The 15361-nt window shown below is 42.8% G+C and overlaps 1 protein-coding gene across 1 annotated transcript in view; it reads left to right on the top strand.

The window, feature by feature from the left end:
- The window catches only part of LOC106560298 (BMP/retinoic acid-inducible neural-specific protein 3), a 54239-nt gene that overhangs the window by 23961 nt on the left and 14917 nt on the right, over nt 1-15361 (top strand). The window contains exons 5-7 of the mRNA XM_014123051.2: nt 2276-2381; nt 2755-2991; nt 6584-6806. Coding sequence (XP_013978526.1) covers nt 2276-2381; nt 2755-2991; nt 6584-6806 — 566 coding nt within the window. The remainder of the gene's footprint in view (nt 1-2275; nt 2382-2754; nt 2992-6583; nt 6807-15361) is intronic.

Genomic DNA, 15361 nt, shown 5'->3' with positions numbered 1-15361 from the left:
TTTTATGTATTTTATTCTGCTTTTGTGGAATTAACAGAAGGCATGATCTTCATCAGTTTCCATGCCTCTGCCTTAGTGGTATCATGATAATATTAATAATGCTTGCATTTAGAAAATAATTGAGCTTCCTCGTCATTTGAGGCATTGCACCATGCATATAAAAGTATACAAGGGTTGTTACTGCATTGCTTTGTAGCACTTGTGATATGCTCATATATTAAAACCATTAGCTATTCCCAAACACTAAACACTAGCAAGACCTTTAAACAATTCCCCAGGGGCAGATTCTTTGGCTGAGGCAGGACAGGGGACTTTGGTCTCTGCCTTAATCAGAAGAAGCATCCATACTGTGAGTGAGTGCTGTTCCCTTATATTAAGTCTCATGTGGCTCAGTTTGGTAGATCATTGCGCTTGCAATGCCATGGTTGTGGGTTTGATTCCCACTAGGGACCAGTTTGAAGTAAAAAAAATTATGCACTCACTACTGTTACTCGGTTTGGATAAGAGTGTCTGCTGAATTACTTAAATGTAGAATATGATGATGCATACCAGACACGTCTCCATCACATAACCAAGCAACACATTCCTATTGCAGGAAAGCCTTTAAGAGCAATCGCCAGACCCATTAAATGCAGCTGTAAGAATTTCTGATAGTCAGCACTCGATTATGGCAACCCCCGCTCGCTCTCTCTCCACCTCCTCATTTACATGTTTCTATCTACCAAAGTCCCCATAAGTTACTGAACATACTTTTATACAAACAACTGTTAAGAGTTATTTAAAAAAAAAAAAATTCTAAATCCATTTCTTATAGAAAGGACTAAGTGTGCATATGCTCGGCTTCACTTGGTCCTTGTTGCAGATGGTCTCATTGCTATGCATAGAAAATCCAGATTTAAATTAAAACATTTCCCTTTAAGTTGGACATCTGTCTGTGTTAGAAATTAATCTGCCCATCCCTCTAGACATTTCTCGGATTTTAATTATTTGCGTCGAAGCATCAATAAAAAAAATAATGGAAATGCCGTTGATAGGCCTGCTGAAGTTGAGGTTTTCATTCTCTCTTTCTCAACCCTCTCTCCCCCCCTCTCCATTTCAAAGTAACTCAAACCTCAATGTTGAATGAAAAATAATATTTTGTGATTATCATATAATGAATCACTGCTGCTTATGTATTGAAGGTTGATCATGGTTCTGGTGTCTTAATGTTTTGAATGCATACCTTTTTGATACAGTTCAGTTTCTGTTATTTTTCTTTCTTGTGTCTCACCCTTCCCTCTGTTTTCACAGTGACCTTAAAGTAGGTGTCAAAGAAAGCAAACTTTTCTGCCCACAGAGGGAATGGAAAGTGTCCCCTTTCTTCTGAATGTAGAACCATAGTTCCTCATTGATTTACACTGGTGATGTGGTTACTTTTATTGGCCCTTTGGGAAAATATTCAAAGAAGGAGCCACTGTGGCGTTAGGGGAGAATAACTTGCAAGTCACGAGGAGGGAGATGGATAGGCCCGCAGGCTGCCAGACTTGGAATGGTGGCAGAGAAACCTTGATATATGGGAGCTTTAAATCATCCTTTTGTCAAGGATGATTGAGCTGTGATTGTGAACGATCTAACCACTCACCCAGAGGAGAAGAGATCCTGTGTCTTTCCCATTTGTCAGCGTGAATCTAGTGATATGTGTGCCAGGCTTGCATGTAACTGCATCTTTCAAGACTTAAAGCATAATTGGAAGGTGCCACCGAAAATAATTCTTCATACGTAGTTCTTTCTTTTACTTTTTTGCAGACTCCACATTCTTCTCTCCCTTGTGTCAGATGACAGTATTTTTTGGTTGCATTGCTACTGTATGTCATCATCGCTTTCTCTGAGTAGACAAGAAACCACCTCTCACCCTTAAGCTTCTTCATGCACTATACTTTTTGGATATAACATAATGTGGCCTCTGAACAGAGAATTATCATCTAACAGACTATACTGAATAGTGGATATGTCTAAATGCACAACCTTGGTGTTGCATCATACACCAAACAACTAAACTACTGTACTATTACTTGTAATGTTTGTTGATGTGAACATTTAAACGTGTCTCAATAAGGTGTAAAATATTTAGTCCTGTGGAAGTACAGATGGTAGGAAGTGAGTGAGCGTACTATTGTTGTTGTTGATCTCATTCCACATGACATTCAGCTCTGCATCCCTAAACTTTTTATGACTTTAGTGGCTCTCTCTTACAGTGTAGTGGAGTATTGCCATGTGCCTCTGTCTTTCCCGTTAGGTGACCGAAACCAGGACGGGCCCTCTTGGATGCAGTAACTATGACAACCTGGACTCAGTCAGCTCTGTTCTGGTTCAGAGCCCTGAAAACAAGATTAATCTGCAAGGTCGGCCATCCATAATTGAACCCACCCAGACATTCTGATGGAATTGTCACAGTTTATATTCTCTGCCAAACGTTAGACAAGACGCACCAGAGTGTCAGAAGGAATTTAGCTTCAATTCGTCTTTGTCTGGCATTGGAAAAACGAACCTCTGGATCCCTAAGTGAATCACAGGGATTTATAGACATGTATGAACAAGCCAGTGGAAATGTATCTATAAAGTGACCAGAAAAAAACCTCTTCTGTCCTATAGTAACTTACAGTAGAAAGTCTATAGTTAATACAGTATTTGAGTCTAGTTTACATTATTACAGTAATTTGTCTTGTAGTTTAGCCAGTGTTGTCATATATAAACTGTACCATGTCCTCTCCCCAGGTCTCCAGGCCATCCTACCACAGTACCTGAGGGTCAGGTTCGTCCAGGCTGCTCTGAGCTACATCGGCTGTAACGAGGAGGGTCAGTTTGTGTGCCGAGACAATGACTGTTGGTGCCGCTGCAGCCCAGGCTTCCCCCAGTGTAATTGCCCCGACGTGGACCTGAGGGCCATGGAGGCCAGCCTACTGCACATCAGAGACACCTGGAACATGGCCAACCAGGACTTTGAGGAGTCGGGTATGGGAGTATGACATTGACGATACACTCACAGAGGCGTATATAGAGAATTTGTATAGAGAACATTCAATATACTTGCACAAATGTACTGCAACTGTATGTCAAATCAAATGAAATTGTATTTGTCACATGCGCCGAATACAACCTTACCGTCAAATGCTTATTACAAGCCCTTAACCAACAATGCAGGTCAAGAAATAGAGTTAATTTTATTATTTTACTTAATTATTATTTTGTTTAAATATTTTCTTAAGTAAAAAAATGAAAAGTTACACAATAGAATTACAATAACAAGGATATATACAGGTAGTTCCGATACTGAGTCAATGTGCGGGGTACAGGTTAGTTGAGGTAATTTGTACATGTAAAGTGACTATGCATAGATAATAAACAACGAGTAGCAGCAGTGTAAAAACAAAGGGGGGGGTGGATTGGGGGTAGAAGCTGTTAAGTCTTATGAATTTGGGGTAGCAGCTGTTAAGGAACCTTTTAGACTTGGCGCACTGGTACCGCTCGTCATGCGGTAGCAGAGAGAACAGTCTATGACTTGGGTGACTGGAGTCTTTGATAATGTTTTGGGACTTCATCTGACCCCGCCTAATATATATAGGTCCTGGGTGGCAGGAAGCTTGGCCCCAGTGACGTACGTGGCAGGAGGCACTACCCTCTGTAGCACCTTACGGTCAGATGCCGAGCAGTTTCCATACAGGCGGTGATGCAACCGTTCAGGATGCTCTCGATGGTGCAGCTGTAGAACGTTTTGAGAATCTGGGGACCAATGACAAATCTTTGCAGTCTCCTGATATATGCCATAGAACCTTACACAACACAGAAATCAGTGTGACGTCTGCTGTCTATGGGTTCACATGTATATTTAAAGGCTGAATTATTCATATGAAATGTCAGGCCACACTTGAGAAGTCTGTGAACACATACAGTAACTCCAGAAAGTATTTATGCCCCTTGACTTGTTCCACATTTTGTTGTGTTACAGCCTGAATCTAAAATTGATTAAATAGAAATTTGTTGACACTGGCCTAAATACAATACCCCATAATGTCAAAGTACAAATTAATAAAAACGAGTGAATAAGTATTCAACCAATTTCTTATGGCAAGCCTAAATATGTTCAGGAGTAAACATTTGCTTAACAAGTCAAATAATAAGTTCAAAGAACTCTGTGTGCAATAATAGTGTTTAACATGATTTTTGAAAACCTCAACTCTGTACCCCACACATACATCTGTAAGGTCCCTCAGTCGAGCAGTGAATTTCAAACACAGATTTAACCACAAAGACCAGGGAGGTTTTCCAAAGCCTCGCCAAGAAGGGCAGACATTGAATATCCCTTTGAGCATGGTGAAGTTGCTTTTCTACACCCAATCACTACAAAGATACAGGCGTCCTTCCTAACTCAGTAGCCGGAGAGGAAGGAAACTGCTCAAGGATTTCACCATGAGGCCAATGGTGACTTTAAAACAGTTAGAGGGTGTTTAATGGCTGTGATAGGAGAAAACTGAGGATGGATCAACAACATTGTAGTTACTCCACAATACTAACCTAATTGACAGAGTGAAAAGAAGGAAGCCTCCACAGAATAAAAATATTCCAAAACATGCATTCTGTTTGCAATAAGGCAGTAAAGTAAAACGGCAAAACATTTGGAAAAATAAATTAACTTTGTCCTGAATACCAAGTGTTCTGTTTGGGGCAAATCCAACACATCACTGAGTACCACTTCATATTTTAAAGCATGGTGGTGGCGGCATCATGTTATGGATATGCTTGTCATTGGCAAGGACTAGGGAGTTTTTTAGGACAAAAATCAACAGAATAGCTAAGCACAATCCTAGATGAAAACCTGGTTGTCTGTTTTCTAACAGACACTGGGAGACAAATTCACCTTTCAGCATGACACTATCCAAAACACAAGGCCAAATATACGCTGGAGTTACTTCCCAAGACCACATTGAATGTTCCTGAGTGGCCTGGTTACATTTTTTACTTTAATTTGCTTGAAAATATATGGCAAGACTTGAAAATGTCTGTCTAGCAATGATAAACAATCAACTTGACAGAGCTTGAAGAATTATTTTAAAGAATAATGTGCAAATATTTTACAATCCAGGTGTGGAAAGCTCGTAGAGCCTTACCCAGAAAGACTCACAGCCGTAACCGCTGGCGATTTTAACATGTACTGTATTGACTCAGGGTTGTGAATACTTATGTATCTGAAATATTTGTGTATTTCATTAAAAAAAAAAATAATGTTTTCACTGCCATTATAGGGTATTGTGTGTCGATGGGTGAGGAAAAAGTTATATTTAATCCATTTTGAATTCAGGCTGTAATAAAACAAAATGTGGAATAAGTCAATGGATATGAATACTTTCTGAAGGCACTGTATGTTTAATTCACATGGCCCATGCGAGGGACTAAACCCACAACCTTGATGTTGGCAGCATTATAGTGTAACTGTCTGAGCCAGTTGGACCAATTATACCCTCCACACCATCTGCCCTACTGCATTGTTGTTAAATTTGCCCTGGTTCAGTACCTGTAGTTCTGCAGTGGTTCGTCTCAGAGCAGAGCTGTGGGAAGGCATTAAGAGAGAAGCATTGTTACCTAGCTGTTTTCAGCCTCTGACAAGATAATAATGGTGGGAAGAGGCCTGGCTTTCAGGGATGAGGTGTCATTGTCGTGGCAGTGAAACAGCGTTCTAGTCTTGGCATGAACAGACAGTTTTATTTTTTATTGTTTGTCCCGGGAATGGTGCCAGCCTAAGCAGGTTTACTCAGGGTGCAATGGAGCACACTAATTCATTTGAATGCGGCAGCTGGAGGCTGATTTAAAACATGTAAACATCCTTTACCGAGCACATCATGGAATCTAATGGCCGTAAAGACACTACTACGTTTACTTGTAATTGCAATCTGAGATCTCTCTCTCCTAATATAGCGAATGGTTTATCAAAAAGTCCATTGTGTTAGTTATTTTTTAGAAGTTATTCATTTCACAGCAGTACATATTACACCATGGCTAGTCACTTGGAGAGCGAATGACGATTGTAATCAGAGATAATCAACATCACTGTTAATTGTAAATATCACTGTCACTTTCTCATTACAGATTAGTTAGAATTGAATTCTGAAAAATCTATTCAATCATGAAAGAATATATCGATTGCTCTGAAAATAGATTTTTGTTCATTCCTGCGATGCCCCCTTTGACTCGTTAAACCTAACACTTACCATGAAGCAAAGTCATATTTTTTGCTGCTTTTCTATCTGTTTGGCTGTTGTGCCTTTGCTGACAGAGCCATGAGCTTGCTTTGCCAGGAGCTGGCTGGGTTCTTGGTGTTTCAAACAGAGACACAGACCCACATTTAGTTCTGCCTCTTTCTATTAGCGTATGCATCACTTCCATTTTCCCCCACCGCGGCCCGGCAAACCAAGTCCCGTGTGCTCTCTCTAAAGTGATCCCTTAATGCCGTCTGACTTTATCAGCCAAAATGAACAGAATCATATAAATAAATAAGCGGACCAGAACGACAAGGGGGCATTAAACCTCTCCACACCTGTCTGCCTTTCAGAGGAGTTCCAGAACTTTTTGCGGAGACTCCCGACGTTCTACGCCCTCAACACATCTGCCATCCAGTACTTCTGGAAGATGGAGCCGGCCATCCACCAACGCTACAGACAGCTGGAGCTCAGCAGCAGACAGCTCATTGCCAAATCCCGACGAATCGTCAACAAACTCTTCACCCTCAGCAAGAGGTGTCGGACACAGCCGAAAGTCATTGTGCTGAGAGAGAGGTGAGACTATATTATGATAAACATTGCCTGTGAAGTTTAGCTGGCATGTAAAGTACCAGTCAAAAGTTTGGACACCTACAGTACTTGTTCCAGGGTTTTTCTTTATTTTTACTATGTTCTACATTGTAGAATAATATTGAATCAAATTAACTTTATTTGTCACATGCGCAGAATACAACAAGTGTAGACCTTACCGTGAAATGCTTTCTTTCAAGCCCTTAACCAACAGTGCAGTTCAAGAAGAGTTAAGACAATATTTACCAAATAAAAAAAAATAAAAAAATGTAGTAGTCCGGTGGCCGTTTGATTAATTGTTCAGCAGTCTTATGGCTTGGGGATAGAAGCTGTTGAGGAGCCTTTTTGTCCTATACTTGGCGGTTCGGTACCGCTTGCCGTGTGGTAGCAAGAGAAAACAGTTTATGATTTGGGTGACTGGACTCTGACAATTTTATGGGCTTTCCTCTGACACGGCCTATTATATAGGTCCTGCATTGCAGGAAGCTTGGCCCCAGTGATGTACTGGGCTGTACGCACTACCCTCTGTAGCGCTTTGCGGTCAGATGCCGAGCAGCTGCCATACCAGGCGGTGATGCAACCGGTCAGGATGCACTTGATGGTGCAGCTGTAGAACTTTGAGGATCTGGGGACCCATGCCAAGTCTTTTCAGTCTCCTGAGGGGGAAAAGGTTTTGTCGTGCCCTCTTCATGAGTGTCTTGGTGTGTTTGGACCATGATAGTTCGTTGGTAATGTGGACACCAATGAACTTGAAGCTCTTGACCCTCTCCACTACAGCCCCATTGATGTTAATGGGGGCTGGTACGGGCCGCCTTTTCCTGTAGTCCACAATCAGCTCCTTAGTCTTGCTCACATTGAGGGAGAGATTGTTGTCCTGGCACCACACTGTCAGTTATCTGACCTCCTCCCTACAGGCTGTCTCATCATTGTCGGTGATCGTTGTCGGTGTCAGCAAACTTAATGACGGCGTTGGAGTCGTGTTTGTTTGGTGGTGGGTGAACAGGGAGTACAGGAGGGGACTAAGTACACACCCATGAGGGGCTCCAGTGTTGATGATCAGCATGGCAGACATGTTGTTGCCTCCCCTTACCACCTGGGGGCAGCCCATCAGGAAGTCCAGGATCAAGTGACTGCACTTGAAGACATCTGGAATCATATAAAATATATTTTATATTTGAGATTCTTCAAAGTAGCCACCCTTTGCCTTGATTACAGTTTTGCACACTCTTTTGGTATTCTCTCAACCAGCTTCATGAGGTAGTCACCTGGAATGCATTTACATTAACACGGTGCCCCTCATGGGTGTGTACTTAGTCCCCTCCTGTACTCCCTGTTCACCCACGACCAAACAAACACGACTCCAACACCGTCATTAAGTTTGCTGACACCGACAACGATCACCGACAATGATGAGACAGCCTGTAGGGAGGAGGTCAGATAAATGGCAGTGTGGTGCCAGGACAACAATCTCTTCCTCAATGTGAGCAAGACTAAGGAGCTGATCGTGGACTACAGGAAAAGGCAGCCCGTACCAGCCCCCATTAACATCAATGGGGCTGTAGTGGAGAGGGTCGAGAGCTTCAAGTTCCTTGATGTCCACATCACCAAAGAACTATCATGGTCCAAACACACCAAGACACTCATGAAGAGGGCACGACAAAACCTTTTCCCCTCAGGAGACTGAAAAGACTTGGCATGGGTCCCCAGATTCCCAGATCCTCAAAGTTCTACAGCTGCACCATTAAGTGCATCCTGACCGGTTGCATCACCACCTGGTGTGCCTTGTTAAAAGTTACTTTGTGGAATTTCTTTCCTTCTTAATGCGTTTGAGTCAATCAGTTGTGTTGTGTTGTGACAAGGTAGGAGTGGTATATAGAAGATAGTTTTCACCAAATAGGGTTAGGGTCCATATTATGGCAAGAACAGCTCAAATAAGCAAAGAGAAATTACACTCCATGAAGGTCAGTCAACCTGGAAAATGTCAAGAACTTTGAACGTTTCTTCAAGTGCAGTCACAAAAACCATCAAGCACTATGATAAAACTGGCTCTCATGAGGACTGCCAGAAAGGAAGACCCAGAGTTACCTCTGCTGCAGTCCTTTGCATAATCATGTTGCTTATTGAAGTCCATAACAGATGGATCCATACAACAACAAAAAACAATATGTACAATACTTACGTGATCACCTTGGTTTAGTTAGTAGTGTGGATGATCGAGACTGGAATCAGTGGGAATTAGAGTTCAAGTAACAGACACATCTCAAAATGAACTGTTCAGAGGAGACTGTGTGAATCAGAACTTCATGGTTGAATTGCTGTGAAGAAACCACTACTAAAGGACACCAATAAGAAGAGACTCGCTTGGGCCAAGGAACACAAGCAATGGTCATTAGACCGGTGGAAATCTCTCCTTTGGTCTGATGAGTCCTATTTTGAGATTTTTGGTTCCAACCAACCTGTCTTTGTGAGATGCAGAGTAGGTGAACAGATGATCTCTGCATGCGTGGTTTCCACCGTGAAGCATGGAGGAGGAGATGTGATCGAGTGGGGGTGCTTTGCTGGTGACACTGTCAGTGATATATTTACAATTCAAGGCACACTTAACCAGCATGGCTACCACAGCATTCTGCAGCGGTACGCCATCCCATCTGGTTTGCACTTTGTGCCACTATCATTTGTTTTTCAAAAGGACAATGACCCAACACACCTCCAGACTGTAAGGGCTATTTGACCAAGAAGGAGAGTGATGGAGTGCTGCATCCGATGACCTGGCCTCCACAATCACCTGACCTCAACCCAATTGAGATGGTTTGGGATGAGTTGGACAGCAGAGTGAATGAAAAGCAGTCAACAACTGCTTAGCATATGTGGGAACTCCAAGACTGGTGGAAAAGCATTCCAGCTGAAGGTTGAAAGAATGCCAAGAGTGTGCAAAGCTGTCATCAAGGCAAAGAAGGGTGGCTACTTTGAAGAATCTCAAATAGAAAATATATTTTGATTTGTTTAACACTTTTTTTGGTTACTACATGATTTCATATGTGTTATTTCATAGGTGTGATGTCTTCACTATTATTCTAAAAATAAATAAAAACCCTTGAATGAGTAGGTGTCTGTCCAAACTTTTGACTGGTACTGTATGTGCATGAAGAATGCGAAGGGGGGTGGGGGGTAGAGAGATTTTTTTTGGGGGGGGTGACAGAGGTGAGAGGATGCTATGATAAACATTGTTGGTGACCTTTAAATTACATGAATATGGATGAGAAATCAAGTCTCAAACTGGTAGTTATATTTCTGTGCTATCTCTGGATGGGGTATCAAACTAATTAAAAAATATATCTTTATTTAACTAGGCAAGTCAGTTAAGAACAAATACTTATTTTCAATGATGGCCTAGGAACAGTGGGTTAACTGCCTTGTTCAGGGGCAGAACGACAGATTTTTACCTTGTCAGCTTGGGGATTCGATCTTGCAACCTTTCAGTTACTAGTCCAACGCTCTAACCACTAGGCTACCTGCTGCCCCAAAATGTTGTGTTTATAACATGGTAATAAATACAACACTTTGTTTTCAGCAGAGACCTGAGAAGGGTTTTTGTAGAAAGAAATGTTTCGATGCTGATGACTTGGTCCCGGTCTAGTCTCCCTCCAAAATATCCAGGCCATGTAAGAAATCTGCCTGAGTATCCCTTTTGACCCTGAATAGACTCGGAGATGTTGTGAATGTCCCAGTCAAAAATGGCTGCTGTTCAGACATACACATTGTTGATAGGTGAGGGGAGATGAATTCTGTACTCTGCATATTGCCTTGACATTTCTGCACAGATTTTTTTGGTTTCTTATGTTCAAAAGAGTTCACAGGCAATCAATCAGAACATGAGATAGCATCTCCAATTTCACCAACCCTCTTGTCGGGTGAAACTCTGCTGTGCTTGTGTTTTTTTTCTTCATTTTCTTCTAAATGTGTTTTATAAAAGGTTTCACTTGGCAAAATCAGCCCATATTTCTTCGTCAGGGGAAAATTGACTTTAACAAGCATAGAGGACTGATTAATAAAACTGAAACTCTATTTCATACATTAGATATACTGAGATATCTTTGATTTTAATAGACTACATACAGAGAATACAGTAGTTACCTAGATCTCACTAATACCGTCAGCCATAATTCATTTAATTCATTCATGTTTATTATTTACATACAAAATCCCATAGAGAGAACATCCATTTCATTAGTTGTCACGTCCTGACCCTAGGTAAGATGTAATTCTCTATAGTACTGTAGAGCAGGGCGTGACAGGGGGTGTTTTTGGGCTGATCTATGTTTTCTAGTTCTATGTTTAAATTCTAGTTTTCTATATCTATGTTGGATTGTTTGGGGTTGATCTCTAATTGGAGGCAGCTGATCCTCATTTGCCTCTGATTAGAGATCATATTTAAGTAGGGGTTTTTCTCATTGTGGTTTATTGTCTTTTGAGTAGTGTGTCGTCCTCTCTGCGTCACGGTTTGTTGTTTTGGTATTTCAAGATTTCTGTATTTGCATTCAGTTTCACTTTTAATAAATATGTGGAACTACGAAAACGCTGCATCTTGGTCCAATCCTCCGAACAGCCGTGACAGAATAACCCACCATAAAAGGACCAGGCAGCGTAAGAAGAAGGAGCAGCAGGAGTAATGGACATGGGAGCAGATTTTGGACGGGGAAGGACCCTGGAGTCAGGCTGGGGAGTATCGCCGACCGAAGGAGGAACTTGAGGCAGTGAAGGCAGAGCGACGATACTACAAGGCGTTATATGCACCGAAAGGCAAGTGCGAGAGGCAGCCCCCCCAAAAAATATTGGGGGGGGGCACACGGGGAGGTTTGCTAAGTCAGGATGGAGACCTGAGCCAACTCCCCGTGCTTACTGTGGGGAGCGGGTGACGAGGAACGCACCGAGCTATGCGGAAATGCGCACTGTAGCGCCCATACGCATTCAAAGCCCCGTGCGCTCGGTGAAAGCTCCTCAGCGTTGCCATGCTAGAGTTGGCACTCAGCCAGGAAGGCGTGTGCCTGCTCAGCGCATCTGGCCGCCAGTGCGTCTCCTCGGACCAGTTTATCCTGCGCCTGCTCTACGCATGGCAGCCCTCATTCCCCAGCACAGCCCAGTTCGCCCTGTGCCAGCGCTCCGCCCGTACCGGGCTACAGTGACCATCCAGCCAGGACGGGTTGTGCAGGCCGTGCGCTCCAGACCTCCAGTGCGTCTCCAAGACCCAGTGTACCCTGTGCCTGCTCCGCGTACTCTACATCCAGTGCGCCACCATAGCCCAGTACGTCCTGTTCCTGCTCCTCGCACTAGCCTGAAGGTGTGTGGTACTAGCCTGGCGCCTCCTATACCAGTCCCACGTAGCAGACCTCCAGTGCGCCACCATAGCCCGGTAAGGCTGGTGCCTGATGTGAGTACGCGGTCCGAAGTACGTCTCCCCAGTCCGGTGAGACCAGTTCCAGCGCCCCGAAGGAAGCCTCTAATGATGGTCATTGGTCCGACATCTCCAGTGATAACCCATGGCCCGGAGCCTCCAGTAATGATCCATGGCACAAAGCTTCCAGTGATTATCCATGACGCGGAACCAGTAGTGATGACCCATGGCACAGAGCCTGCAGCGAAGGTCCCCAGTCCGGAACCTACAGCGACGCTCTTCAGCGCGGAGCCTCCAGCGACGCTCGGCGGCCCGGAGCCTCCGGCGATGATCCATGGTCTTGTTCCTCTTGACGTACAGAAGCGGGGGGATCAGCGGGCGGTGGGGGTACTACGCCCGGAATCAGAGCCGCCACCATAGACATTAGTCACCTAACCCACCCTCACTTTGTGTTTTTTGTGGTTGCTTTCTTGGGTTTTTGTTTGCATTCGGAGTATGCACCTTTGGGGGGGGGGTACTACTGTCACCTCCTGACCCTAGTAAGATGTAATTTTCTATAGTAGGGCATGGCGTGACAGGGGGTGTTTTTGGGCTGATCTATGTTTTCTAGTTCTATGTTTAAATTCTAGTTTTCTATATCTATGTTGGATTGTTTGGGGTTGATCTCTAATTGGAGGCAGCTGATCCTCATTTGCCTCTGATTAGAGATCATATTTAAGTAGGGGTTTTTCTCATTGTGGTTTGTGGGTTATTGTCTTTTGAGTAGTGTGTCGTCCTCTCTGCGTCACGGTTTGTTGTTTTGGTATTTCAAGTTTTCTGTATTTGCATTCAGTTTCACTTTTAATAAATATGTGGAACTACGAAAACGCTGTGTCTTGGTCCAATCCTTCGAACAGCCGTGACATTAGTATTTCCTTTTACTGTTATTTTTCACCGTGAAGGACTATATTTTGCTCAGTGAAGGACTGTATTCTGTAGTGTTGATTGTCTTTTTGTATGACATTTTTTTTTTTTTTTAAACTACCTATAATGGATACAAATAAAAGGTCTGTGGCCATGAGAATCTCATAAACTATGTTAATTTGTACTAGTCTCCTAGTACTACTGCTATTGTGGCTCTAACACAGAAGTGATCGTGTACTCTGTGCCATATTTCTGTTAATGGGCTTTAGTAAAGCAATACAAGCTACTCTCTGCCCCTCCAATTTCCATTATAGGTTTCTTTGCCCCTTCATTTTCTCAACCTTATGGTGTTTCGACAAATTGTTTCATGGACTCAATTCAAAAAGTAAATCCAGTTATTCACAGAGAATTGGGTGCCAGCACAGAGATGCAGAGACACAGGGTTCTATTTTTGGCTGGTGCTAAGGAGGTGCACATTAGTTTGCAATTTCGTCATGTAAAAACTGGTGCACTGGCATTTTCCAAACCTAACGCCAGGTTCGGCTATTTACCTGTCTAACATCAACTTGCTTGCGCTGAGGTACAAGAGGTGGCAATATTTGAGGTGTGTCCTTAACAAGCGCAAAAGTCACAATTTCATGCAGTGCTAATGGGAAGTTTTAAGACCCACAAAAAGCAGGTCTTAACTGTAATGCAGTAGATAATGGCATGGATTTTGAGAGCGAAAGCGCACCCTATCCAGCCATGATGCACAGAGCCCATGGAAGGACAGATGTGCCTTTTGTGCAATAGATTTTTTTTCACCACCATTTGATAAAAAAAGAACAAGCAGAGCCTGTCCTCCCCTTTAATATAGGCTGGTTTAGCAGCATCACATAGTGCGTATTTTTATCGTGGCCATTAGCCAAGTAGACTATGAATAAGGAGGTTTTAAATGGTCTACTGCGAGTGCTTGGAAATGTTTTTGATGCAACTGGTCAGGATGCTCTCGATGGTGCAACGGTAGTATTTGTAGAGGACCCAGGGCAGCATGCCAAAGTTCTTCAGCCACCTTAGGAATTAGAGACGCTGTTGTGCCCTCTTGACACGAGTGGTGGTTTTATTGGTCCATGACAAGTCCTCGTTGATGTGGACTCCAAGGAACTTCACTCGTGACTCTCTCTACTACTGCAGTCCCGTTGATGTGGATCAATGGTAGAGTATCCATCCCCTCGTCCAATTACCAAAGACACACTCCTCCAAACTATTCAGTCTTCCTATAATACCATATCAACCAGGTAAAAAAAAACTATTGCCTTGCACATACTGTAGGCAACGATAGAATTGAGAGGAGCCTAGTATTTTGCATAGAAGTGTGAATATTATGCATAAAGACATTTAAGCCTACATGTGCACACAGTGCCATGAAACGAGAGAAGCGATTTATGGTATATTTCTGACTCGATCCTATTTAGACACATTGTTGTTGGTTTAAAAACAATTTGTTTTTTGTTTCATTTTATTAAAAACCAAACTTATTACAAAGATTTATCGTTAATTGGTTTATGGTGAGAACATACATGGCTCGAATGCAATGTAATTTCAGCTGCTAATTCTGGGTAAGCGCTAATATGATCTGTAAGATGGTTCCATGATGTTTATACATTACATTTGCGATCAGTATCACAGTAAGTGGACATTTCCACATTCTCTTTATATTGGATCTTTATCCAGCTCCTGTGAAAAGTTTGGATGTGCATAAAACCCTCAATAGTATAAGTTGTCTGTATTATACACCCAGAAGGAGCAATTATGGTGCCTGTAACTGTAATTAGACATAGCCTATTTAAAATAAGTTGTAGAATTTGATAACAATTATAGTCTTTTTAGGCCTTATCAATAGCCTAGTGAATTTAATCTTGCTTATTGACTACATTTGGCATGTCCAGACTGCAATTTTAGCCAGCAGCATACCACCCTGCGTCCCACTGCTAGCTTGCCACTGAAGCTAAGCAGGTTTGGTCCTGGTCGGTCCATGGATGGGAGACTCTTTCATATTGTCAAAAGAAATATCACAATCCCCCAGGGCAGTGATTGGGGACATTGCCCTGTGTAGTGTACCGTCTTTCTGATGGGATGTTAAATGGGTGCCCTGACTCTCTGTGGCCACTAAAGAGCACATGGCACTTATCATAAGAGTAGGGGTGTTTTAACCCTGGTGTCCTGGCTAAATTCCCAATCTGGCCCTCATACCTTCCCGGCCACC

The sequence above is a fragment of the Salmo salar genome, chromosome ssa10 (genome assembly GCF_905237065.1).
Source record: "Salmo salar chromosome ssa10, Ssal_v3.1, whole genome shotgun sequence".
NCBI classification, from domain to species: domain Eukaryota; kingdom Metazoa; phylum Chordata; class Actinopteri; order Salmoniformes; family Salmonidae; genus Salmo; species Salmo salar.
Note: the sequence above shows the minus strand (reverse complement) of the source record. Positions and strands in the feature narration are given on the sequence as shown.